General features: G+C 43.2%; 1 protein-coding gene across 2 annotated transcripts in view; it reads right to left on the bottom strand.

Moving 5' to 3' along the window:
* tp73 (tumor protein p73) overlaps positions 1 to 25,400 on the bottom strand; it is a 122,705-nt gene that overhangs the window by 4,957 nt on the left and 92,348 nt on the right. Inside the window, exons 4-13 of one of the 2 annotated variants that reach the window (XM_078238764.1) lie at positions 19,770 to 19,956; positions 16,749 to 16,864; positions 14,209 to 14,318; positions 12,497 to 12,639; positions 11,894 to 11,982; positions 8,796 to 8,920; positions 7,770 to 7,915; positions 4,892 to 5,048; positions 4,034 to 4,127; positions 2,441 to 2,617 (exon numbers count right to left, since the gene is read on the bottom strand). In XM_078238764.1, the coding sequence (XP_078094890.1) occupies positions 2,441 to 2,617; positions 4,034 to 4,127; positions 4,892 to 5,048; positions 7,770 to 7,915; positions 8,796 to 8,920; positions 11,894 to 11,982; positions 12,497 to 12,639; positions 14,209 to 14,318; positions 16,749 to 16,864; positions 19,770 to 19,956 (1,344 nt within the window). Of the gene's footprint in view, positions 1 to 1,980; positions 2,618 to 4,033; positions 4,128 to 4,891; positions 5,049 to 7,769; positions 7,916 to 8,795; positions 8,921 to 11,893; positions 11,983 to 12,496; positions 12,640 to 14,208; positions 14,319 to 16,748; positions 16,865 to 19,769; positions 19,957 to 25,400 lie in introns of those variants that run through there. The other variant, XM_078238763.1, reaches the window with a different exon arrangement.

The following is a 25,400-nucleotide window of genomic DNA, read 5'->3' as shown; positions in this document are numbered from 1 at the left end:
GATGTAGAGTTTAAAAGTTAACTCAGGGTACAACAGAACACAATGAAGAAGAAATTCCTCTTGGAAAGTAGCACCAAACAAGCAATAGCAAATTTGTAGCCTGTCTTACCCTCTGCCCAATTTTCCCTTCCAGTGATATTTTTAGCGCTGGGTTGAGTTATAAATTAACTGGGTGAGTTCTCCTTAACTCATTCCAGCTTGGTTGGAGTATGGGGGCGGTGGGAGGGTGGCTGTCATCTCATTAGTCTGATACAATTTACATTTCTGCCAAAGTGTGAGAAGAGAAGAGGAAAGACACATTAACCTTTTGGATGTAGACCCAGTGCAGGAACTGGAAGATGAATGAGCCCCTCATTAGAACTGGATTGTATTGAGTTTAACACTATGTATAATACATTTTGCTTTTGAAGATGAAGTGATGTAGAAATCCATAAACAATTCAAAACAATGGGTGGAATACCTTGTAGAGGCAACAGGGTTCTTGGCTGCCGGCTAGAGAGCTGGTAAGATCCCTGCATTGCCCATTTATTACAAGTCCCACTGCATCTTGTGCCAATGAAGCATTTATAACAGGCCAGCGGTGAGCCTGCCCCTAGGATCATGGATCCTGGGGGCAGAAGTCCCGTCCACCAAGAGCAGCTAGCCAATCAGAAGCCAGCAACTCTATTGATGGCAACACCATTGGGAAGGCAGTGGCTGCTGCTGGAATGACATCTACCCAAGACCTGGAATATCATGATGGATCCATGAGTGATGGGGTTGTGGATGAGGGAACATGGGGTGAGGAGGTTGGCAAAATGGGCATAGGATGGCTTTCAGCATCTCCCCCTCCCCCCATGCCAGATCCCCCAATCAGGCATTGAGTGCCTTTGAGCAAGGGACGCCTCTGGGAGCCCACACACAAGGGTTTGCTTGTCATGCTCCCTGCATTGCTAGCCCCCTACCCACAGGTTAGTACCAGCGAGAGAGGGATAAGACCCTTAAGTCGGCAAAATTGGACACTCAAAGGCCTCAATTGGCGACAGGGTGAGAAGGCCATTCACAGGTCTTCCTACCACAGGTGGAGGTGGGAAGACAGCATGGTCCCAATCACCACCCTCCCGCCCAATTAAATGCTCCCTCATCACCAAATCTACCATGAGGGAGGGCACAAGATTCACCCCAATGGATGTATTTTGGCAAAAGGAAGCACAACAAATACTCTTTGGACCATGTTAAAAGGGGTTGCTTATATTCCAGTTTCTAGTTCCACGTCTTAAACATTAATCTGTCTCTCTCCTCTCTTAATAAATGCTTTTGGTGCTGTTGTATATATCCAGCATTTTCTGTTTTATTTCATATTTCCAGTTATTTTCTTAACTCCCAGATTTGTTAGGATGCTACCCTAATCCAGTGTACCATCAAAATCCTCCCCTCCTGGGACACAGGTTTTAACAGTAAAAATGTGCTTTTCCCCACACCTCCCACTTCTATCCTTGTCCTGCCCCACTACCCCAAGGTATCTCTAAGAGAATTTTCATGCACATAAAGACCAGAACTAGATGAGGAACAGGAGAACCGTACTGTGGCTAACACACTTTCTGTTCCCAGTGACTAATATTTCAATACACATTTTGTTCAGGTGACCAAACATTTTCTTTAACATCGGGAGAAAGAAAATCTCAACTGTGGAAGTGTACAAGTATATACATAAAATGAGTAGCAAACCCACCCTCTCCTGCAGCCTCCACAGTGAACTGACAAACCTTGGATGATTAGAAATATTTTTGGCTGTCCAACAGAAAGTGAGTGACTCACACGCACGAGAGGGGGCATTAGAATGGGGGGGGGGAGGGGGGGTTGGAGGAGGAATGTGAGAGATGCTGCGCTTTGATTGCACAAGAAGCTCCATTCACCCGTATTCATGGATTGATGGACTGCAACAAGTCTGGGGTAGTGACTGGGGGTGGGGTGGGGCGGGGGGGCATGATCATGGCACTTCTGGCAATTTACCCTCCTGATTAGAAATGGAGGCAAAGGGCAAGGAAAGAAGGAAAACACATAGCATTCAGATCAGCTACAAGAACAACCGGTGATGAGGTGACCCCATGACCCAAGTTTGATTGCTATCCAAGCCCCTTTTGTTTTTCAAAGAAAGTATTCAATGTGCCTGGGTATAAACCCACCAAGGGACAATGTTTGTAGCACTACAGCAGGTATGGTCAGTTAGAGCATACACTCCAATCTCTCTCAGCTTATTTTACAACAGTCAGTGCTTTGAACAAGGTGACAAACTGCCGGGTTTCTCTGTTTTCTGCTTTTCCCTTTTCTGTCCTTAATTTAGCTCATTTTCAGTAAATTCCTCTTTGATTGACTGTTTCCGCGACTTGCAGTCGGGTACATCGAAACCAAAGTCTCCCCAGTCATCACCCCGGTTGGGAATGGTGATAGTATGACGCACTCTGAAGTGGACAGCCTCCATCACCCGCTGACGCTGCAGCTCCCCACTGATTGTGCCGCTGTTGTTGCTGGACCTGATCAGTTGCTGCGAGCCATAGTCATGCCCCTGTTTGAACTCCTGAAGCCCTCTCCAAATCAGAAGACGGTACTGTTCTGGAATCTTCAGTGCTCCCAGATCCTAATGAGGAAGAGAAGGGCAACGTTAAATGATTGAGTAAGAGTACACCAGAGATTTTATTTTGAAATTTATTCTTGGGATGTGGACATTGTGGCAAGGCCGTCATTTACTGCCCATCCTAGTTGTCCTGAGAAGGTAGTAGCAAGCCTTCATAAATCTGTCAGTGACCTAATAATCAAACAGTGACTCTTGCTGGAAAGTGCCCGAGAGTGGATATCGAGTCAGGACTGGATCAGGCTTAGCAATTGCCCCATGGTTGGATACCTCCCAGCATTCACTGTCTGAGTTCACACAAGAAGAACGGCCACTTGAGCAACCTACAAGGCGGCAGATTGCACCCAAGGACATCTATGGACCTGTACCTGAGTAAGTGACATCACTAAAGATAGACTGACCTCCCTAGAAGGGCTTCTCCTAGGAACTAATGGAATAGGCAGCACCAGGGAAGGGGTTGGACTGGTAATACAGTAGTTTTGGCAACTTTCACAGGAACATTCAGGTTATCTCCCAAATTCCCATAAGGTGTGTTCACCCCTGGACGACATGGTCAGAAAGGAGGGGAGGAAGTGGGACAAATAAAAAAAAAAGAGCATCTATTAAAAGAAAAGAAAGTGAAGCATTTACAGATTGAGGGATTAGAAATTATTCTGATTTCCCTTGAACTCCCAAATGGCTTTGTTAGTAAAAACAGTGCGTAACTGAGCAACGAAAAGCAGAAATCCCAATCCATGCTTAGTTAGCTGGTCACTGGTAAGTAGCAGTTGTGGTGCTAGAATTGGCCTCAGTGCCTGGAGGCTGTGGAGGGGAAAGAACATTGGGTGGGGTTCGTGTTTCTTATTGCAGTCCAGTGCTCCCCTGTTTGATTGTGCTTGTGCCAACATCCGGCAAGGACTGGATCAGCTTAGACTGGCGTGAAAAATATCATTGGGACAAGTGAAGCAAAAATCAGTACCTTCATTGAAGGAGGGACAGGGAAAAGTGTACTTAGGAGACAAGAAAAATCATTTGATTAATAGGATGAAGGAATGGGGATAATCCTACACTTAAGTGTATAAAAAAATACTAATTTGTCTTTAATAAAAGGATCAGCACCTCATGCTCCAGTGTAGCCAGGTGCTACACTGACAGGTTCCTGACTTTGCCTGGCTTACTAAGAGGCTGTTCCATGGAGAGGTGTGTAGCTTATTGAGGGCTCTCTCCTTCCTTGTGATGGGAATCCTCCACCTCTTAAGTGCTTCACCAAACTGGTGTGGGTAGAATCAAGAATTTGGAGGCATGTGGAATTCTGGCTTCAAACTGATGTACAACCAACCCATGGACCACACCTTTGCATCATAAAATGTATCACTTTTCAGAAAAGGGACCCAGCTGTCATTATCTCCATTCATAAACCACCTAAGTATTTGTAAACAGTACCTCCAAGGAAAGGTTCTGCAAGTGGTACATAGTCTGCAGCCCTTGTGAGGTGAAATATTCCAGACAGTTAGGACAGCCCAGACCTGTTAAAAAACTATGAAAGAAAATTCAATAAATACATAGAATGAGGCTGACTACAAAACATTACATGTTTATTAAGTCTGAATGGGCTGACCAGAAAATATTACAGGTTGATTGACCAGAAATTGTTACAGGTTTATTGAACTAAATGGTGAGACATGGTTGGGGCTTCTTGGAAAACATCATCTACCCAACTAATACTGCATTTGTTATTTTCACTAACCTAACCTCCCCATTTGCTTCTTAAAAAAAAAAGCTGACTCAAACATTTCCATAGCTGCCAGCCATGTTCTGATGCCTCTCTCTTCCAACATGATTTTTATTCACCTTTGAACCTCAACAGTGAATGTTGGCAGGTTTGGCTGCGAGAGGCATTGCAGTCAAGACTGATCCTGTCCTCACCCACTACCTGCAGCGCTCACTTTCCAACAGGGGTTGCCGAATTGTGAGCAGGAGGGCCAAACCGAGTAAATTCCTCTCTTTTCTGATCCAGAGGCACCGAGGTCAACTGTGGCACCATTACTACTGCTACACTGACTGGGATCAGCTAAAAGCAGAGATAGAGGATTGTACCATGGAGCCTTACTGGCTAAGCTTCCATTGTTTCACCAGGATGTGCCATTGGGAAAGGTATGTCTGTTTTTCCAAGCCAAAAATTGAATAGCAAGTTACATTAAACGAGCATGATGTTAATGATATGATATACAATTAGGAAAGAATCACCCACAGCTGATCACCTGAAGAAGGATATGTGGTGTAAAAGAGAAGGCAGCTTACCTGACAAGAGCTGGATCTGCAGTGTATGGTGGGGGAGGAGTGCAGTGTGAGGTTGGCCCCATGCCTGCTGACTGTGAGGAATTTCCTCCATTGATATTACCATTGGTTGGTATATGATGATGGTGATGATGGTGGTGGTTGTTCATTATAGTTGGACCTATAAGAAAAAACACAATATTAATAATTTGAGGGCAATGTCCCTTTATTTCAATGCTCATTTCCTCTAGTCGTTAGTCTATTTATTGGCAGTTGATGAAATGTTTGCAATACTTGCTTCAACTTGTTGGTGCAAAGGTTTTTGTTACAGGAATAATTTGCTCCCCATTCTGAACATAAGTGTGGAAATATTATTCATATTTAACAAAATTACCCAAATACACGTGAGGAGTGAAGGTTAGAGATGACTCTGTGACCAAGAGAGAGGAAGGAAGAGCTGCGTTTGTAGGGTGCATATCTCAGGGAATCCTGAGCATTGAGCTGCTATTTCCGGAGATCAGCTCTCCCTGAATGCTGTTTCACATGGGAAGCACCAGATTGAGGAATCATCCCTACAACACCACAAAAGCAAAATGCTACGGATGCTGGAAATCTGATGGGGCGGGGGGGGGAATTTTCCCGTCCTGCCCACCACGGGAATCGTAACATGCAGTGGGGTGGGGGCACCATGCAAAGGTCCATTGAGGTGATGCATTTTGGTTGATCGAACCAGGACAGGACTTAGTCAGTTAATGGTAGGGTGTTGGGGAGAGTTATAGAACAAAGAGATATCTAGGGATACATGTTCATAGTTTCTTGAAAGTGGAGTCACAGGTGGACAGAATGGTGAAGGCGGCATTTGGCATGCTTGGTTTCATTGGTCAGAACATTGAATAAAGGAGTTGGGACGTCTTGTTGAAGTTGTACAAGACATTGGTAAGGCCACACTTGGAATACTGTGTACAGTTCTGGTCACATTATAGAAGGGATATTATTAAACTAGAAAGAGTACAGAAAAGATTTACTAGGATACTACCAAGACTTGATGGTTTGAGTTATAAGGAGAGGCTGTATAGACTGGGACTTCTTTCTCTGGAGCGTAGAAGGCTAAGGGGTGATCTTTTGGAGGTCTATAAAATAATGAGGGGCATAGATCAGCTAGAAAGTCAATATCTTTTCCCAAAGGTAGGGGAGTCTAAAACTAGAGGGCATAGATTTAAGGTGAGAGGGGAGAGATACAAAAGGGTCCAGAGGGGCTATTTCTTCACACACAGGGTGGTGAGTGTCTGGAACAAGTGCCAGAGATAGTAGTAGAGGTGGGTACAATTCCGTCTTTTAAAAAGCATTTAGATAGTTACATGGGTAAGGTGGGTATAGAGGGATATGGGCCAAACGCAGGCACTTGGGACTAGCTTCGGGGTTAAAAAAAAAGGGCGGCATGGACAAGTTGGGCTGAAGGGCCTGTTTCCATGCTGTAAACCTCTATGACCTCGGGCAAGATTTTCCGGTTTTGGGGTGAGTGCAGATGGAAAATTCAGCCCGAGAAGGCATCTCAATCTGATATGTCAACTGTCTTTCTCTCCAAAAATGCTACCTGACCTGCTGAGCTTTTCCAGCATGATTGTTTTTATTGGAGGACTCGCTCTTGTGTATGAGAAAGATTGGAGATCCCAACACATTAGGTCCTTATTAAAAGTCAAGCTTTGAATAGTGCACTTCACTGAATGGTTCTCCCTCTCTCAGTATTGCAACTTTCTCTTCACTTTATTAATAAAGATACAACCAATGCTCATCCTTACTTTCCTCTTTACTTCATTTAAGTTCCAAATTCTCCATGTCATATTCTCTTGCTTCTCCTTGTTGTCACAGGGGGGTTGGAAACTCAGAGTGGAGGCCAAAGTTGCAAACGGTCTGGCTCAGTCTGAGATTGTGGCTAGGGAGGGAGATGGGGTCAATGGCAAGAGTACAGTGTTTGTGGTAGGGGCCAAAAGATGATAGCTGCCCAGTGCTTAACAGGAGGAAGTTGAAGATTGAAGTGCTTTCAAGACTAGATGGTGGACAAGTGGATTTGAAAGGACAGGGTTACAACAACTGAGGAGACAGAACCATTTGCAATCGCAGATAGCATAGGGACCAGGAATGGAAGTTAATTGGTCAGGTACTGGGGGTCAAGAAAGCAAGAGGTGGATTTCAAGGAGAAAGTCAGCTAGAAGGGCATGAGGGGAATAGAAGGGAAGGAAGATGTGAGATTAGGGATAGGGTTGTAAGGACCCTCCCAGGAGCTCAGATTGGTGGGCAAGGGTGGGAATGCAGCTAAGTGGGATCTTTGAACCTTAATGACAAAAAGTTCCATGAATTCCTAGCATTTGTTATTGATGGGGAGGGTGGAGAGGGTAGAGTGAGAGGCTGAAAGAAATAGTTTGTAGCAGAGAAAAAAAGGCCAGACGTTATCATTCCTCTCCAAAATGATCCTGGAGTACTGGGCAGTTTTGGCATAATAGTGTTTGATGTGTGAGCCAGATCCAGTGACAAATGAGTCAACCACTTTGCACCAGTTACATTCTAGTGTGCCTCCCTGGGATCTAAAAGGAGTGAAAGTGGGAAATGACTGATATGGGCGAGGGTTAATTTTTCTTTTTACAGGGGATAAAAGCATCATAGGTGGTAGTGTCTCAATATTACTCAACAAAATGTGATTACAGAAAGATAAAGACACTGTCACTGGGTCTGCTGTGCAAAGGTTGGATTGAAGCCTGTTACCAGGGTAACATAGGGCAAGCTCTCAGAGAAAAAGAAAAGTATTCCATTTCCAAGTAATGCTGATTCTAAAGGTTGACAAGTGTGCACATGCACAACAAGATGCAAACATCCGCAGATACACACAGCGTCTGTGCTTAATTACCCATGTGTCCAAGGTTGGCTGAGGTACTCGGGCTGTGTTGGGAGGGCTGTCCCACCAGTTGGTTGACAGAGGGCAGTTTGTTCATCATGTTGGGGATCTTGTTTGTAGGCGGTATCACTGCACCATAGGAAGATGAAGCCTGCTGCCTACTCAAAACAACAACCAAAACATCATTTAGAATGATTTAAAGACTTGGAAAGAAAATGTATTCTACATATTACACAAAAAGAGAGAAACTTCCCTTGACTCATTACAGGAATGCATGGTAAAGCTTTACAAAAGGAATTGGTATGGGACTGAGCTACCCAGAATGGGAAAGCTAAAGGTTCATTCTTCGGGTGGTGCTGAGCTAGCTTACTCTCAATAACCTAGAACTAGAGAGAGAAACCCACAAAAGTTACCAGTCCTGAAAGCTACCCATGATGCCCACTAGAAAGCAGGTGTGGGAAAATGTCAGCTGAGGCCAGGATTACTGCTTGATTTCAACACCCACCACAGTTGAATAGCTTGCAAACACTCACTGTTGAAGAATGGTGACTCAGGCAAGTACTACAGGGCTGCGGGTGCTTGTGGAACCATAACTCAGCAAGAGCCAGTGGTGTCCAGGAAAGAACAGAGGGAATAATGGGTAGTAATTTGCTCTCATGTGGCTCAATGTGCAACATGTAAACATGCCCTTTCCCATCCTTGACTGTTCCTATAATTCACTTTGGGTTTGACTATTGCGAAACTACAGATTGAAGTGTGGGAGAGTGAACCTGTGAGTAATACCATCAAGCTCTTCACAATCCAGTGAGTTTTGAGTGAGGAAAAAACTAACAAGCAGGCTTGCATCACAACAAATGCTGTCTCCTGGACATCAGAATTGGGCAGGATCATGTCTCTTGCTGATGATTATTCTTCATTTGAAAGAGACTATTGGGTGGTGAGGTATTTGAGTTTAAAAATGAAGGAGGTGGGGGGTTGGTGGGGAATTTTAGAAATAAGCATCAGAAGTAATGGGGTTTTCTGAGTGTAGATACTGACTGGCGCTGTAGCAATTGCTGTTGCTGCTGCCGGTATGAGTCGATAAGCTGCTGAGGTACCAATTCCATCAACTCCAGGCTCTCCTTGATCTTCATGAGGATTTCAAAATTCTCTCGTCCTCGTACCTGTGGGAAAACATTAAGCCCATCACACTCGTTTCTATTGTACCGCTTACAATAATAATGTGACAACCTTGATTGACCTATCCCCTCTATAATCCAGGGCAAGTTGCAATGCCCCAACTGCTACTCAATGCAAGATCAACTAACTCAGCACAGAGTTCAGGGATTGAAACTGGGATCTTTCTGGTTTATTTTCATCAAAGGAGCTAAATAAATCTGTTGGTGTAACTCATGATGTGGAGATGCCGGCGTTGGACTGGGGTAAGCACAGTAAGAAGTCTCACAACACCAGGTTAAAGTCCAACAGGTTTATTTGGTAGCAAATACCATAAGCTTTCGGAGCGCTGCCCCTTCGTCAGATGGAGTGAAAATCTGTTCTCCAACAGTGCACAGAGACACAGAAATCAAGTTACAGAATACTAATTAGAATGCAAATCTCTACAGCCAGCCAGGTCTTAAAGGTACAGATAATGTGGTTGGAGGGAACATTAAACACAGGTTAAAGAGATGTGTTGTTGCAGCAGAGTACAAGAAAATATATTTTGCAACACATCTAAGTTCTTCCTGACTTGAGAATGCTTGATGCTGACACTGGACATTCAAACTGAAAAATGTACCTTTGCTCAACACTTGGTGTCAGCTGTGGCTCAGTGGGTAGCATTCCTGCCTCTGACTCAAGAGACAATACACATCTCTTTAACCTGTGTTTAATGTTCCCTCCACCCACATTGTCTGTACCTTTAAGACCTAGCTGGCTGTAGAGATTTGCATTCTAATTAGTATTCTGTAACTTGATTTCTGTGTCTCTGTGCACTGTTGGAGAACAGATTTTCACTCCATCTGACGAAGGGGCAGCGCTCCGAAAGCTTATGGTATTTGCTACCAAATAAACCTGTTGGACTTTAACCTGGTGTTGTGAGACTTCTTACGGTGTAACTCATCCCATTGAAGAGAAGCTGTAAGAAAACTGCTAGCTTTTGGAAACCATTGTATTTTGATTCAGTTTTAATCGGTTTGAAAATCTAAGTAAAAACAGGATTTCTGACCAGGCCCATAATTCTAGGATGTGAAATTTTGCTAGCAAGCTCGAAGAGCCGAAACTTACCATAGCAAATAGTCGCAATGGGACTATAATATTCCCAAGGTGGTGGGCATGTGATTTACTCAGTGTTTTTCCATGACTAAGTCACATCCCTTGTCACAGTTGTGGGCTCATTGCAGAAATACTGGTACACTAATTGTCATTTAACAGCCAATTTCAATCAGTGAAGCCTGTGGAAAATGGCAATACTACACTGATACAATTGGGTTGCTCTTCCGAGGTTGAAGGTGAGGCATGTTGTTGCAGCAGAGTACAAGAAAATATATTTTGCAACACATCTAAGTTCTTCCTGACTTGAGAATGCTTGATGCTGACACTGGACATTCAAACTGAAAAATGTACCTTTGCTCAACACTTGGTGTCAGCTGTGGCTCAGTGGGTAGCATTTCCTGCCTCTGACTCAAGACAGCTGTGGATTCAAATCCCATACCAGGAGCTTGAGCATTAAACCAAGGCTGGCACTCCCAAAGTAGTACTGGCAAAGTGCTGCATTGCACAGTTGAAGGTCTCAATGTTCAGATGAGGTGTTTGATTGAGGGTAGGTCTACCCTCCTTGGTGGCTTAAGTCCTTTGCTGTCCTGGCCAATATTTATCCCTTCCCCAAGTGAAATTTTCTGGCCACTTTCCACATTGCTGTGTGTGGGATCTTGCTGTTTGCTAATCAGTTGCAGATTTTCCTTCATCACAACAGTTTTTCAAAAGTACTTCATTGGCTAAGATGTGTTTTTGGAGGTCCTGGGGTCATGAAAGGTATTCTTTTCACTAACATTTTTTTACTTTGGTTAACATAACTTACTATTCATTAAAAATACATACTTCCTTAACTTTGGGGGGTAAGTTGCAGAAAGTGAACTGTTCCATTGTCCAATAGTGACAATGCTCATCTTGAAAAGGTGTGCTTTTAGTTCACTGCTTTTCAATCCACTTTTGGTAGCAGGGCATTCAGCTAGCGCACTGCTTCTTCTCTTTCAACCACCTTTAGGAGCTACCTGACTAGCATTTCACTAATCCTTTCTAATCTCTGTCCTCATAGCTCAGTATTCAATTTCTTTACTGCAATTTTTGAAGTGTTTTGGATTGTTCTATGTTAAGGGTGTTATAAAATACACACTGTTGTTGGTCCATGCAAATAAATGGAAAAGCAAAAACGTAAGAGATTCACCTGAGTACGGTCTGGCTGGTTAGGAGAGAAACCATTATCCGCAGTCCTGGTGGGATGGTAATTGGAATAATTGGGCAGACTTGCCGTTCCTAGTGATCAGTGTCAGAAAGTATTCATATGTGGATATTGGATGAGAATAGGATTGTACTAAATATTTTTTTTAATTCATTCATGGGATGTGGGTGCTGCTGGATAGTCCAGCATTTACTGTCCATCCCTAATTGCCCTTGAGAAGGTGGTGATGAGCTGCTGCTGCAGACCATGTGCTGTTCGGGAGGGAGTTCCAGGATTTTGACCAGTGAAAAAAACAGAAATATATTTCCAAGTCAGGATGGTGAGTGGCTTGGAGGAGAACTTCCAGATGGTGGTGTTCCCATGTATCTGCTGCCCTTGTCCTTCTAGATGGTAATGGTCATGATTTGGAAGGTGCTGTCTAAGGAGCATTGGGGAATTCTGCCAACTACTCCTGCCTTGGGTCACACAAGCAGAGTGGTCACCTGGGAAAAGTATCTGAAGAACTGCTGGCAACTTATCCTATTCAATAAATGGAGTCCTGTCTCAGCAAATTTAATTATTTAATTTTGAGAGCCTGCTATCATTAGAAAGGGTAGACATTGGAGAGCATATGGAGAGGAGAATATTGGGGAGAAAAAGATAGGAAATGTGTAGACCATGGAGACACTGGATGCTTTGATGGCTAAAGAATACTCACTGGTACATAGAAGAACTCCTCATCTCCATGCCTCCTCTTTTTGATGCCTGCATTAGGCCCCTGAACTCCCTGTGGTGTCTGTTTGAAGGCTGAAACACAAAAGGACAAGGACATCTAGTCACCTCTCATGCATGTCCACTCATGATCTGTTTTACAACCTTTCCTTAAAAATATAATTTCTAATCTTGTAAATTACCTCAGGCCAGATTATATAGTTTATAATGAGTTTGAAATTATATTCCACTTTTTTTAAAAAACAGTAACTTTGAATTTGGCTAAAATAAATAAAAATAATGTCCTGGTAATGTACAGCCTTTGCGCCTTACAGCCATGGAATTCCCCTCTCTGCTGAGTTGGTGACCTCAGTAAGTCCGTGTGTGTAGAGGCTATGTGCCCACTGACAAGTAAAAAGAAAAAGCTTTCGAGGTAGGCGAAACAATGAAAAGTTTCACAATGACAACTGATTCCAGCTTGGTGTCTTAGCCTTTGAAACGGAAGCCAACACAGAAACAGACGGTAACATCAGGGGATGTCATACAATCCAATCTAATTTCAATGTTAATGACCCCGCCCACCTCACATGGTCAGACCAGCAAAACTTACTGCGTTTGTTACCATTTCCATTTTTTGCTGCACTCTCGTTGATAGCTTGCTGCTCACGGTAATGGTCCTCATCTGCTTTTCGATCTCTTCCTGGGCAGGCACAGATTCGACCCTCAAATGACCGGCGTCCAAGAACCTGACCACTGAAGAAGACAACCAGGGCACTCATTTGGTGAGGGAATTTCATGAGCACCACCATGACCCATCAGTCCCAATAATCCCCAAATATCAAATCACACCTTTATTGTAGAAAAACAATCCAGCTCACCTCAGAGAGGAAAAATGGAGAAGGTATTGGGGCGGCATGGTGGCAAAGTGGTTAGCACTGCTGCCTCACAGCTCCAGCAATCTGAGTTCGATTCCCAGCTTGGGTCACTGTGAGGAGTTTTCAGTTCTCCCCGTGTCTGCGTGGGTTTCCTCCGGGTGCTCTGGTTTCCTCCCACAGTCCAAAGATGTGCGGGTTAGGTGCATTGGTCTTGCTAAATTGCCCCCTAGTGTCCCAGAATGTGTAGGTTAGAGGGATTAGTGGGGTAAATATGTGGGGTTATGGGGATAAGGCCTAAGTGAGATTGTGGTCGGTGCAGACTCAATGGGTTGAATGGCCTCCTTCTGCACTGTAGGGTTTCTATGATTTCTATGTATTGTACCTTTTTGGGAGGATTTGAAGACGTGACTGAAAGCTTTGGTTGAAGAGATGTATTTGAGAAGACGTATAAATGTGGGAAGAGGAGGTAAGAAAGGTTTTGCCTGGTTGTTCCTAAAAATAGGGGAGAAGCAGCAAACAACAGGGTGGAGGCTGCATGGGAGACACAAAAAGTAGGATTGAAGGACCCAAGTCTAGAAAGGTTGTTGAGGTATTGTGATGATGTGGAGATTGGTATTGCGAGCCAGGCCCAGGAGTAATTTAAAAATAATCAATTTTATCTATGATCCATTGGGGGACAGGGAACATTATGGATCAGCAAGGATGGGAGTGAGAATATAAACTGATACAATGAGTGGAATAGGATAAACTCGAGTAAGTTCTAAATATTGATATGAAGGGCAGAATTTTCTGTAGGTGGCTGCTGCTGCCAGAAGGAGGAAGAGGGGGGTGAGGGGTGTGACCCTGCTTCAACGGGCAGCAGGATCCAGGGCTGCATTTGTTAGCGGTGTCCAATTATGTGGCTTCCATCAGGGCTACCAGCCTATTAAGGGCAGAGGACTGCCCCAAGGGCAGGCGGCCCAATCAAATGGTCAGCAGCTCAACAGGGCCGTAGCTGGGATTGGCTATTGCCGGGGCTACAGGGTGAGAGCACATTGATGACTGAATGCCCAAAAGTGGGGTCTAAGGACACTGGAGCTAATAGGATAGACCCTGGAGAGGGGCGAGTGGGTGGGGTTTCTCCGAGGGCAGGTGATACTGTTGCCCCAGGGGGGAGCAGCCTCAACTACTGATAAAATGCCAGTGGAGGTGGAAAGAGGCTTTTAGACACTTCAATCGTGTTCTGTTTACTACCTTCCCTACTGCTGGCCAAATTACATGGCAGCAAGAAGTTAAAAGGCATTTTGCCAGCCTTCCTGTTTCTGAGCCCATTTCCCCCAAAAAGCTGGTAAAATTCGGCCCAGGTACTCATCATGCTGTCTCACTTTGTCCTTAATGAATGATTAAATATCTTGGAATCAGGCAGCAGTGATTGTAATCCAACATTCTTATAGAGTCAGTTACTCACTCTCTTGTTTCCAAGGTGATGATAATGAGGATGGGTCGTCGATTCATTCCACCCACACAGCTACTGTTACACATGAAGTTGTAGAGGATTGTAGTGAACTCTGTTCCTACCTGTTCAAAGCAGAAGAATCAATTAATCAATAAATAAATAAAGTAATAGCCAACAAACTAATCAATGCACATTTCGGTATAAATGTGTGCTATTACAATTTATAACATTGAAAATAAGACTCATCTCACATCTCCATTTCAACTCTTTCTATAAACAATCTCAAAGTTGTGGAACTCCTCAGTTTCTTATCTCCTAAAAGCTTGATGTTGCCTAACAACCGCTTCTAAGTTTACTCAATCTTCTCTTCAAAACAGATATCCTTCACAATGGCCCAGTTCACTGGAGTTTCTCAATTTAACACAGTGAATGGACACTGCTGAAATCTATTTTTTCCTTTCAGGTGCCTTTCTCTGATCTACCCAACATGTGTTTCCAGCATTTTCTATCCTTACTCTCATATATTCTGAACTGACAGTTTTGATTCAGTATATAATGTACAGGATTTAACATTGCAACATTATTCATAACTAAAAAAAACTGTCGGAATTTATCTGGTCTCTTATGTCTCATTGTCTCTTATGGTTGAAATTCTTATGTCTCATTGTCTCTTATGGTTGAAATTCTTATGTCTCATTGTCTCTTATGGTTGAAGCTCAATCCGCTGGTCTAAGCTTTTTCTAAAATTAAGAGGTGTCAAGAGTAGTGGGCCCTTAGGGTGGAATTTTATGGCCCCTCCCACCAATGGGATCTTCTGGTCCTGCCAAAATCAATGAACATTTGAACAGCTTGCTGCAATTTCTGGCCCTGCTCAGATGGTGCTGCAAAATTCTGCCCTAAGTTTCTAACAATAACCATTTTATATCTGACACTAGGTGTCAGTATAACCTTAGCAGTGTGCTATTCGAGGGACCTACACTGTACAGAACATTGATTTCAGATCCAAAGCTCAGCTCATGGTAACTTTGCTAATCTTAAAACATAGGGCAGGATTTTCCACGCTCACCCAAAACGGGAAAATCCTGCCCGAGGTCAGGACCTCGCACACCCACCACGCAAACCAGCCTCCCATCCATTGACCACCACTCAAACCAGCCTCCCATCCATTGACCACCACTCAAACCAGCCTCCCATCCATTGACCACCACTCAAACCAGCCTCCCATCCATTGACCACCACGCAAACCAGCCTCCCATCCATTGACTCTGTCTACTTCCCGCTGCCTCAGCAAAGCAGCCAGCATAATTAAGGACCCCACGCACCCCGGACATTCTCTCTTCCACCTTCTTCCATCGGGAAAAAGATACAAAAGTCTGAGGTCACGGACCAACCGACTCAAGAACAGCTTCTTCCCCGCTGCCATCAGACTTTTGAATGGACCTACCTTGCATTAAGTTGATCTTTCTCTACACCCTATCTATGACTGTAACACTACATTCTGCACGCTCTCGTTTCCTTCTCTGTGAATAGTATGCTTTGTCTGTATAGCACGCAAGAAACAATACTTTTCATGGTATACTAATACGTATGACAATAATAAATCAAATCAAATCCTTATGCTCTGCACCCTGCCCGTTACAATTCCTGGGACGGGAGGGAGGGGAAATTTCCACCCATAGTCTACAATACCATATCTCACCGTGATTTTTCATATATTGATGATCATTATAGTACACAGTGCAACAGAACACAGACTGCAAAGTATAAATAACTGATTCAAAGTATAAAAATCATTTACTCTGTGCTGCTTCTGATTAATTGTACAGAGCATTGGTGAGGCCACATCTGGAATTTTACGTGCAGTTTTGGTGTCCTTATCCGAGGAAGGATGTCCTTGCTATAGAGGGAGTGCAGCAAAAGTTTACCAGGCTGATTCCTGGGATGGCAGATCTCATATGACGAGAGACTAAGTCGGTTAGGATTATGTTCACTGGAGTTTAGAAGAGTGAGAGGGGATCTCATCAAAACTTATAAAATTTTAACAGGATTAGACAGGGTAGATTCAGAAAGTATGTTCCCAATGGTGGGGCAATCTAGAACTAGCGGATGGGGGGGTAAACCTTTTAGAACTGAGATGAGGAGAAATTTCTTCACCCAGAGAGTGGTGAATGTGTGGAATTCACTACCATAGAATGTAGTTGAGGCCAAAACATTGTCTGATTTCAAGAAGAAATTAGATATAGCTCTTGGGGCTAAAGGGATCAAGTGATATGGAGCAGAAGGTGGGATCAGGATATTGATTTTGATGGTCAGCCATGATCAAAATGAATGGCAGAGCATACTCAAAGGGCCGAATGGCCTGCTTCTATTTTTTACGCACTTGTGAACAAACTGCAGAGTGCAGTGATCTCAGGGCTGAGCTGAACCTCTTTATTTGTGAACAAAGGACAGAAACGCATCTTCCTTCCTGACTGGATTAATGGATGATTCAATCACTTGCTACCTAGCTCAGGGACAAACGTAAAAATGAAAAATGTACGGTTGCAATGTACCTGTGGAGGCTCGAATGGCACCAAGACGCTCTGCCGTCCAGTAACGGCGTCATCGATGTACTGAGCAAGATTGTTTCCTTCCACTCTGATCAAGTGACTTGCTGGAGCAGACTGACCTGGGAGGATGACAGTAACACTTCAGCTATAAAATGCAACCAGAGCAAAGCTAAATGATGAGGGCCCAATGAGGATTCACCCAGAAGGAAGCACATCGATCCAATATTAAAATGATAACATTTCCCACAGGTAGAGGTTACTCCATTTTATTATTTATCTGTAATGAGAAGTGAATAAGTAAGACCATAAGACATAGGAACAGAATTAGGCCATTTGGCCCATCGCGTCTGCTCTGCCATTCAATCATGGCTGATATTTTTCTCATCCCCATTCTCCTGCCTTTTCCCCATAACCCCTGATCCCCTTATTAATCAAGAACCTATCTATCTCTGTCTTAAAGACACTCAGTGACCCGGCCTCCACAGCCTTCTGCGGCAAAAAGTTCCACAGATTCACTGGCTGAGAAATTCCTCCTCCTCTCTGTTTTAAAGGATCGTTCCTTTAACCTGAGGTTGTGCCTAGAATGAGAGAGTGAAGATCTGACTGAACTATAACCCAGGCTCGGGTTCAGAAGTCAGACGTGTACCATCTGAGGCAGGATTACAAGTTTTAATTTGTTAACTTTCTTATTCCTCACTTCCAAATTTCTCCTCTTCTTTCCTCATGTTGGGATGCAGATCAATAAATGCCTTCATCTGTCTCACTCGAGGCAATTCTGCATATATATTATGTACAGAAATATATCTATGCTTAGAGATTGTTGGCAGGTTATACAGCTGTTGAGGTGCAGCACAATTGTACCTGAGCATAATCCTGTCCTCGCCAGCAGGTGTTAGTGAATGGTGATCGGGAAGGGGGAAATCTAGCTGACTTTTCTCCCTCACTAATCAGGAGGCACAGAGGTCAACCGTAGAGCTCCCTATCACTGTCATGGTTGAGATCAGCACAGACTGAAGATTAAACCTGCAATCTTCCTTGTCTGTTGCATACAAGGCTGCAGCCAACTGAGAGTCCCAAGATAATTTGTTATCTAAATGGGGATCATATCAGGACAATTAATTTTTCATTTATGTTTGGAAATCTCAATGCATGTGGGAATTAAACAGTGGAGAGGGAGCATCATAACTGGTGAGGAAAAGCATGAGGAGGTTATGAGATTGGAGATAATATCTAGAATAACACTGCTGCCAAAAGAACCTTGCTGAGGTGAGTAAACAGCTGTCGTACAAATGAGCTGACTTATTTTTACTACAGCTGTTTACTAAGCTCAGCACAATCTAACTGGCAGGAATAATCGAGTGGCAATTGCAACAAGGCCTTACTTACAGGTGGTTGATTTGTGGGCCTGATTAAACTTCAGTTGGCAGACACAGAGCTGGTTGAAACCCAGCCAGCCATCTCCCAACAGGTAAGGAAGAGAAATCAGAGGAAGAGCCACCCCCAGCTTGTATCTCTTGAGCAGTTGATTTTGGAATAGATGAGGGAGCCTGCCCTCTCAGCAGAGAATGACCAGAACAATATAGATGATGTTAGAGAGAAGAATACCAGATCCCTCTGTTGTCATTTCTGCATTACTCTCTGCCACCAATTCTTTAGGTTTGAGTTGCTTCTTTGTGAAATGTGAATAAATACAGCAACATAGACTATGGATGGTAACTTTGGCTTATGATGTGGAGATGCCGGCGTTGGACTGGGGTGAACACAGTAAGAGTTTTAACAACACCAGGTTAAAGTCCAACAGGTTTATTTGGTAGCAAATACCATTCACTTTCGGAGCGCTGCTCCTTCGTCAGATGGAGTGGAAATGTGCTCTCAAACAGGGCACAGATCATACCATGGCTTATGGCTTATACCATAGTCTGGGTGGGATGGAGATGTTGTTGCATGTTAGGCGGGAAGCTTACATCACAAGTTAAAAGGGAGGGTTTTGACTACAAGGGCCTTTTGCAGTGTGGACACAGAGTCATATGAAACACGAGATGAAGGGTGGGGTGGGCTTAGTGATTGTTAATACTGTGCAAGTAGAATGGTTTACAAGATCCAGCCCGTAGTGAAACTTTTTGACTGGAAAATACATGATAAAATAAATAACCAACTGTGAAGTTATTTAGTTGTTTTTCTGCAAGGGTATTAATGCTGCTGTTCCTCAGAGCAAACAGTCTTGGTCTCAAGACAACTTCAATCTAAGTACTATTCTATTCATTATTATTTCAGTGAGTCATTTTTGCTACTTCAGACCCTCACATTGTATGAGAAACCAGAGTATATTCACAACACTCTCACTAGAACCAAAGTTAGTTGTAAAAACTTGGAACAAGCCATGTCTGGGACTCACTAGAGGAACCGGCACCAAGTCCAACATGTGGGGATAGAGTCGGAGCAATTGGTATATCCTTACTGAAAGTAGCTGTGCAAAGTTCACTTAACCAAATTCCTGGAATCTTTCTGATGACTCAAAATGAGCTACCACTTCACTGAGACATTCAGCCAATGATTCTTTCCCCCTTACAAGTCTTTCACTCATTTTATGTTTCAACTGGAGATAACGGAGTGAAAGAGAATAGCTTGTCTGGTGAGTGAGTGCGCAACATGAAGAAAGAAGGATAACTTCAGCTGTTCTGTGTTCTTATGCTGAGCTGTGCTTGAAGGAAGCACTTGTCAGAGAATGAGCTATATAGAGGTGTTGTGCTGATTCTCCAGTTTGCAATCCCTTTGAGTTTGACTCTCCACTGGGAGAGAGGATGATTGACTCTACCTGAAACAGAACAGAAATGAATACTCAATTTAAATAATGGGCCAATGTGTTTAGGACAAAAAGAGAGATGAAAGATAGAAAAATGGTCTACATTTTCTGATTGGTGCCACTTCAAGGAGGAGTAAAGTTTCACCCTCCCATCCCATCAGTGACTGTCCATGGCTACTAAGCAGGTACATAGAGAGGGGAATTACATTGCATCCACTCACCATCATTGAAGTCTCTGCCAAGCTCGTGATTGGGGCAGCGTTTTACCACTTCAGTCACATGCTCAGCCTTCTTGTAGACTGGCATTGCACGCACCACACTGCCTGGAGGTGGTGGCGAGGTCAATTTCACCTGGATTGGACATGTCTTTGCAATCTGACAATAAAGTTTCTTCAGCAGTGGAGAATACTGGAAAATAAAATAACACACAGTAAAACATTAATCAAAATCAATCTCAGTCTTCCATAGTAAGTCAAGACCCAGGGTAGTCATCAGGTGAAGAGAGGTTAGACAGCGGAGGAACAAGGCGCACAGATTTAATTCAGTCCACATTTTTAAAATCATACATACCATCTTGATTTGTATATGCTGTTTGACTTTTTACAGCTATATAGATAAACCTAGGAAGTCTTGTGGCACAGTGGGTAGTGTCCTTACCTCTGAGCTAGAAGCTCTGGTTCAAGTTCTGCTCCAGGGCTTGATGGTCCAGGAAGGTTTAAAGTTTATTTGTTAGTGTCACAAGTAGGCTTACATTAACACTACCATGAAAATCCCCTAGTTGCCACACTCCAGCGCCTGTTCGGGTACACTGAGGGAGAATTTAGCATGGCAAATGGACCATGGGAGGAAACCCAAGCACTCTGAGGAAACCCACACAGACATGGGGAGAACGTGAAGTCTACGCACAGACAGTAACCCAAGCTGGGTTCCTGGTTCTGTGAGGCAGCAGTGCTAACCACTGTGTCACCGTGCTGCAAGTACATATACATATGAAGTGAACTGAATTTGCTGAAGACTGGCATCTGTGATGATGAGGACCTCAGGAGGAGGCTGAGCTCAGCACTTTTGGCTGAAAATGGTTGCAAATGCTTCAGCCTCATCTTTTGCACTTGTGTGGGGCTTTACCCCATGAAGCCTCCTCCTCTATGTTTTTTTATTTAATTGCCTACCACCATTCATTACTTGTTCTGATAGGGCTGATGAGTTTTGACTTGATCCATTGGTTGTGCGATCAATTAGTTCAGTCAATAGCACACTAACTCCACTGATTATCATGCATTTAGTTCTCTGTTGTGACTTCACCCCAGGTTGGCACCACATTTATACAGATGCCTGGCACTCATCGAACCAGGATTGGTCCCCTGGTTTGATGGTATTACAGAGTGAGGGAGATCCTGAACAATGAGATTATAGATTGTGGAGGAATATAATTCTGCTCCTGTTGATGGCTCACAGTTCCTTATGGATGCCCAGTTTTGAGCTGCTAGATCTATCCCAGTTAGCATGATGATAATGTCACAAGACACAATGGAGGGTGTGCTCAGTGTGTGGACAGGCCTATTTCTTCACAAGCACTTCACAGTCATCAGTCCACCAATACGGTCATGGACAGATGCATCTGCAACTTGTCAACTGGCGAGGTGGTGGTCAAATAAGCTTTTCCCTCAAGAGGTCAAGTCAGTTCTCTCACCAACTGCTGCATGCCTAGTAGGGGTGTGGCACAGTGGTTAGCACTGCTGCCTCACAGCACCAGGGTTCAATTCTGGCCTTGGGTGGCTGTTTGTGTGGAGTTTACACATTCTCCCCGCGTCTGCGTGGGTTTCCTCTGGATGCTCTGGTTTCCTCCCACAGTCAAAGATGTGTAGGTTAGGTGGATTGGCCATGGTAAATTGCCCCTTAGTATCAGGGAGATTAGCAATGTAAATAGATAGGGTTACGAGGATAGGGCCTGGGTGGGATTGTTGTCGGGGCAGGCTCGATGGGCCAAATGGCCTCCTTCTCCACTGTAGGGAATCTACAATTCTAGTAAGACAGCAATGTTCTTCATGACTCTGCCTGCTCAGTTAATTGTAGTGTTACGCTTTGAAGCCCTCTAACCAGAGTATGTTCTGTACACTTGCTGCCTTCAATGCTTGCCATGAACCCAATTGGCCCAGAGCCATTGATGATGACCCCCAAGATCACATCCTCTGGTGGTTCTGCCCTGTCAGTGGAATACCCAGGGATGGTGATGGAGGGGTCTGGGTCATTGGCTGAGAGGTAGGATTTTGTGAGTAAGATTAATCAGGCTTTTGCAACAATTTTGCCCCTAATGTTAATGAAGAGCACTTTGCCAGATTGACTGGGCCGAATGTCCCTTTGTCCTTTCTGAATCCAAAGACTAGGTAAATACCAGGTAGTTTGTCCAGTCTTATTCTTTTTATATCAGTATTATTTAATTGACTAAATTTAAATTCTCCAGCCTCATTAGAGATTTGAACTCATGTATCTGGATCATTAGTTCAGGTCTCTAGGTTACTAGTCCACAATAAAAAAAACAAAATACTACTGTTTCCACTAGTAGCATAATATACTGATGCAACCATTCTCCCTATTTATGTGGGCTGTATTTATAGAGTCATAGAGATTTACAGCACAGAGAAAGGCCCCTTTGCCCATTGGGTTTACGCCAGTCAAAGACACACCACCCAACTATTCTAATCCCATTTTCCAGCACTTAGCCCATGGCTTTGTATGCCGTGGCATCACAAGTGCACATCTGAATACTTAAATGTTATTTGAGCCCAAAACTCAGAGATGAAAGACCAGTTAGCCAACTCAGACCTAACCTCCAGCAAAATGAAGAAAGGAGAAAGACTGACACTTATATAGCACTTTTCACGATCACCAGACAAAGTGTTTTATAGCCAATGTCGTATTTCTTTGAAGTGTAGTCACTGTTGTAATGCAGGAAACAGCAGCCAATGTGCACGCAAACTCCCATAAACAGCAAGGTGATAATGCCCAGATAATCTGCTTTTGTGATGCGAAATAGTGGGTTCTTTTACATCCAATTGAGAGGATAGATAGGACCTCAATTTAACATATCTGAAAGACAGCACCTTCAACAGTGCAGCACTCCCTAAGTATCAGCCTTGATTATTGTACTCAGGTCCTCAAATGGGACTTGAACCCAGAATTTTGTAACTCAGTGGCAATAGTGCCACCAACTGTGTCACTGCTAACACATCAGAAGCCATTCAGACTCTCTTCCTCCTTTTTGCATCTTTGCAACTCTTATTTCAACTCATTCTTCCTCAGGATCTTGAAATTGTAGAACCCCTTGCCTTCTTTCAGCTTACTCTTCTTCACACAATCTACATGATTTCTAAAAATGTTTGGCATCATCTAATTGCTTCCTGATTTACCTTCTTTTCAATTTTTCAACTTGTTTTGCTGTCTTGCATTATCACCTGGGTTTCTCTACATAATAAAAAAAATAACTTATAGTTTGGTGTGGATTTAAACACAGGTCTCAGAGATGAAACAGAGACCCAACACACCTTGCAGTTTCTTTGTGTGGGTCAGCAGTTAGAACTGGCAGTGACCAAACTGTTAATTGTGACCAAATTCTACTCTGTGCTATTTTAACAAGACCCAGGTTAGCATTAACAATCTGGAAAGGAATTTGGTCCAAATGTGTGAAGAAGTCATATGGGAATATTTACTCTTGCATCTTGAAGGCTTCTGAAAGTATCCTAAAAGCCTGTAACAGCTTCCAGAGATCACTGTGACATATGATGAATACTGATTTGGTAAACACTTGGTAATCAGTATGTAAACACTTAAATCCCCATCCACGATGTTTAACATTCGCTCATTGAATAAACCTTCTTTGATACTTTTTCTTTTACAATCTTTTTGTATGAAGCCACCTATTGATTCACATCCCGTCAAGAAAATGTAGTCTGTCTTGGGATTTTATTTCTTCCCTATAATAATTGGTGGAATTGCAGTATCAGAAAAACAAAGATAAACCTAAACCTGAGACTGAAACAAAGATAAACCTAAAAACTTAATTGTAGAGTTTCCTTTGTGCGATTCTCAATGTTTATGTGACAGAACTAAATTTTCTCCATTGTAATGTTTCTCCTTACTTATTTGCTGGGATACAGCACCAGGAGTGAGAGCCCACAAAGATAATCTTGCTTCACAGTGCTGGATAGTGAGCGAAACCAGAAATCCTGCTCTGAACAGCTCAGTACTACTTCCACCTCTTACCAACTGAATCTTTAAGAGAGATTTGAATTTGGAATCCAAATTTCAACTCAGCCGAGGATCTTTTGCAAGAACGTCTAAAGTAGTTTAAAAAAATATAATACATATACAAGAATTCCAAATCTACTCGATGCAAAAATTATTTTACTGTAACTTTCAACTAAATCAAACAAGTTTGGTCATGTCTAGTGGAGAAAATCACTTTCTTGTGTCCTGACACTGGTCTTTGAAATCCAAACAGTTTGTTCCACTTTGAAATCAAACCCTCATATTCTATTTTCACTCATGGGTAGAACAGTCATATGCATGGAGGTCTTCACATTATCATTGGCGTGCTTCAGCATGTCTTTCCTGAGAAGAACCCAGAACTTCACCTGGAGCATATTGTTTCTTGACTTTTCAGCAGTATTTGTATAGACATGTAGATTAATGGAATGAAATGACAGCATCTGAAAGGCTATAAATTGCAAATGGCTTTTAAACACAGCCTGCCATTTGGAGGCCTGGTTATGTAAACTCCCCACACAGGAGACCTGCAAGCAAAGTAATGCCATTGTGCTGGGTTAGCTGATCTGAACAAGAGCAACAGTACACAGTGCTACACTTAACCTTGGTACCTGGGCTGTAAATGGATTCCTTGATCCTGACCACAGTCCAATGACCCTGCTGGAAAGTGCACACGAATGTTGAGGACAGGTTTGGGATTGGCTGCAAGCAAGTTCCCCCACCCTCCCCAATCTTTGTTTTAAACTGGAAGTCAACACATTCAAAGAAAGAAGACAGGATCCATGATGAAACCTGGGCCAGCCATGGCTCAGTTGATAGCGCTCACTGCTGCATCAAGAAAACTGTGGATTTCAGTCTCACTCCAGAGATTTGATAACAAAAATCTAGGCTGATAATTCAGTGCACTCCTAAGGGAGTACTGCATTGTTGGAAGTGCAATATTTTGGATGAAATATTAAACCAAGAAACTATCTATTTTCTCAGATGGTCATAAAATATTCCATGGCTCTATTTTGAAGAAGATTAGAGGAGTTACTCCTAGCGTCCTGGCCACTACTTATTCCTCAATCAACAGCTCTAAATAAAGTAATCAGGTTATCTGGTCATGATCACATTGTTGTTAGTGGGAGCTATCTGTGCATATTACAACAGTGACTACACTTCAACAATACTTCATTGGTTGTAAAGTGCTTTGAGTCATCGTGTAGTTGTGAAAATCACAATCAAAAGTCTTCCTTTTTTTCAATTCCAATCTGTCAACAGAGGAGGCTGATGTGGAATTCTAGAGATGTGGTGGGTTGAAGAAGTGGTAACTCAGTGGGTGTAGAAAATAAAACCAATTAACGTTCACGCAAGACTTAATTTTCAGAATAATATACTGCTGCATATGTTGATGCAATTGCTTCACATTTTAATTGCACAACTGGACCTTCAGGTGAGGTACTAATCCCAGACCCCATCTGTCTGTGAAATTCCAGCGCACTATTAAAGGAGAACAGGGAGCTCGTCCTTCAACTAACATTACCGTTCATCTCTTTTTTGTTTGTGGGATGTTGCTGGCACATTTACCGAACAGTAATTCATGATGT

The sequence above is a fragment of the Mustelus asterias genome, chromosome 22 (genome assembly GCF_964213995.1).
Source record: "Mustelus asterias chromosome 22, sMusAst1.hap1.1, whole genome shotgun sequence".
NCBI classification, from domain to species: Eukaryota; Metazoa; Chordata; class Chondrichthyes; order Carcharhiniformes; family Triakidae; genus Mustelus; species Mustelus asterias.
This window is presented reverse-complemented; position numbering and strand designations above follow the sequence as displayed.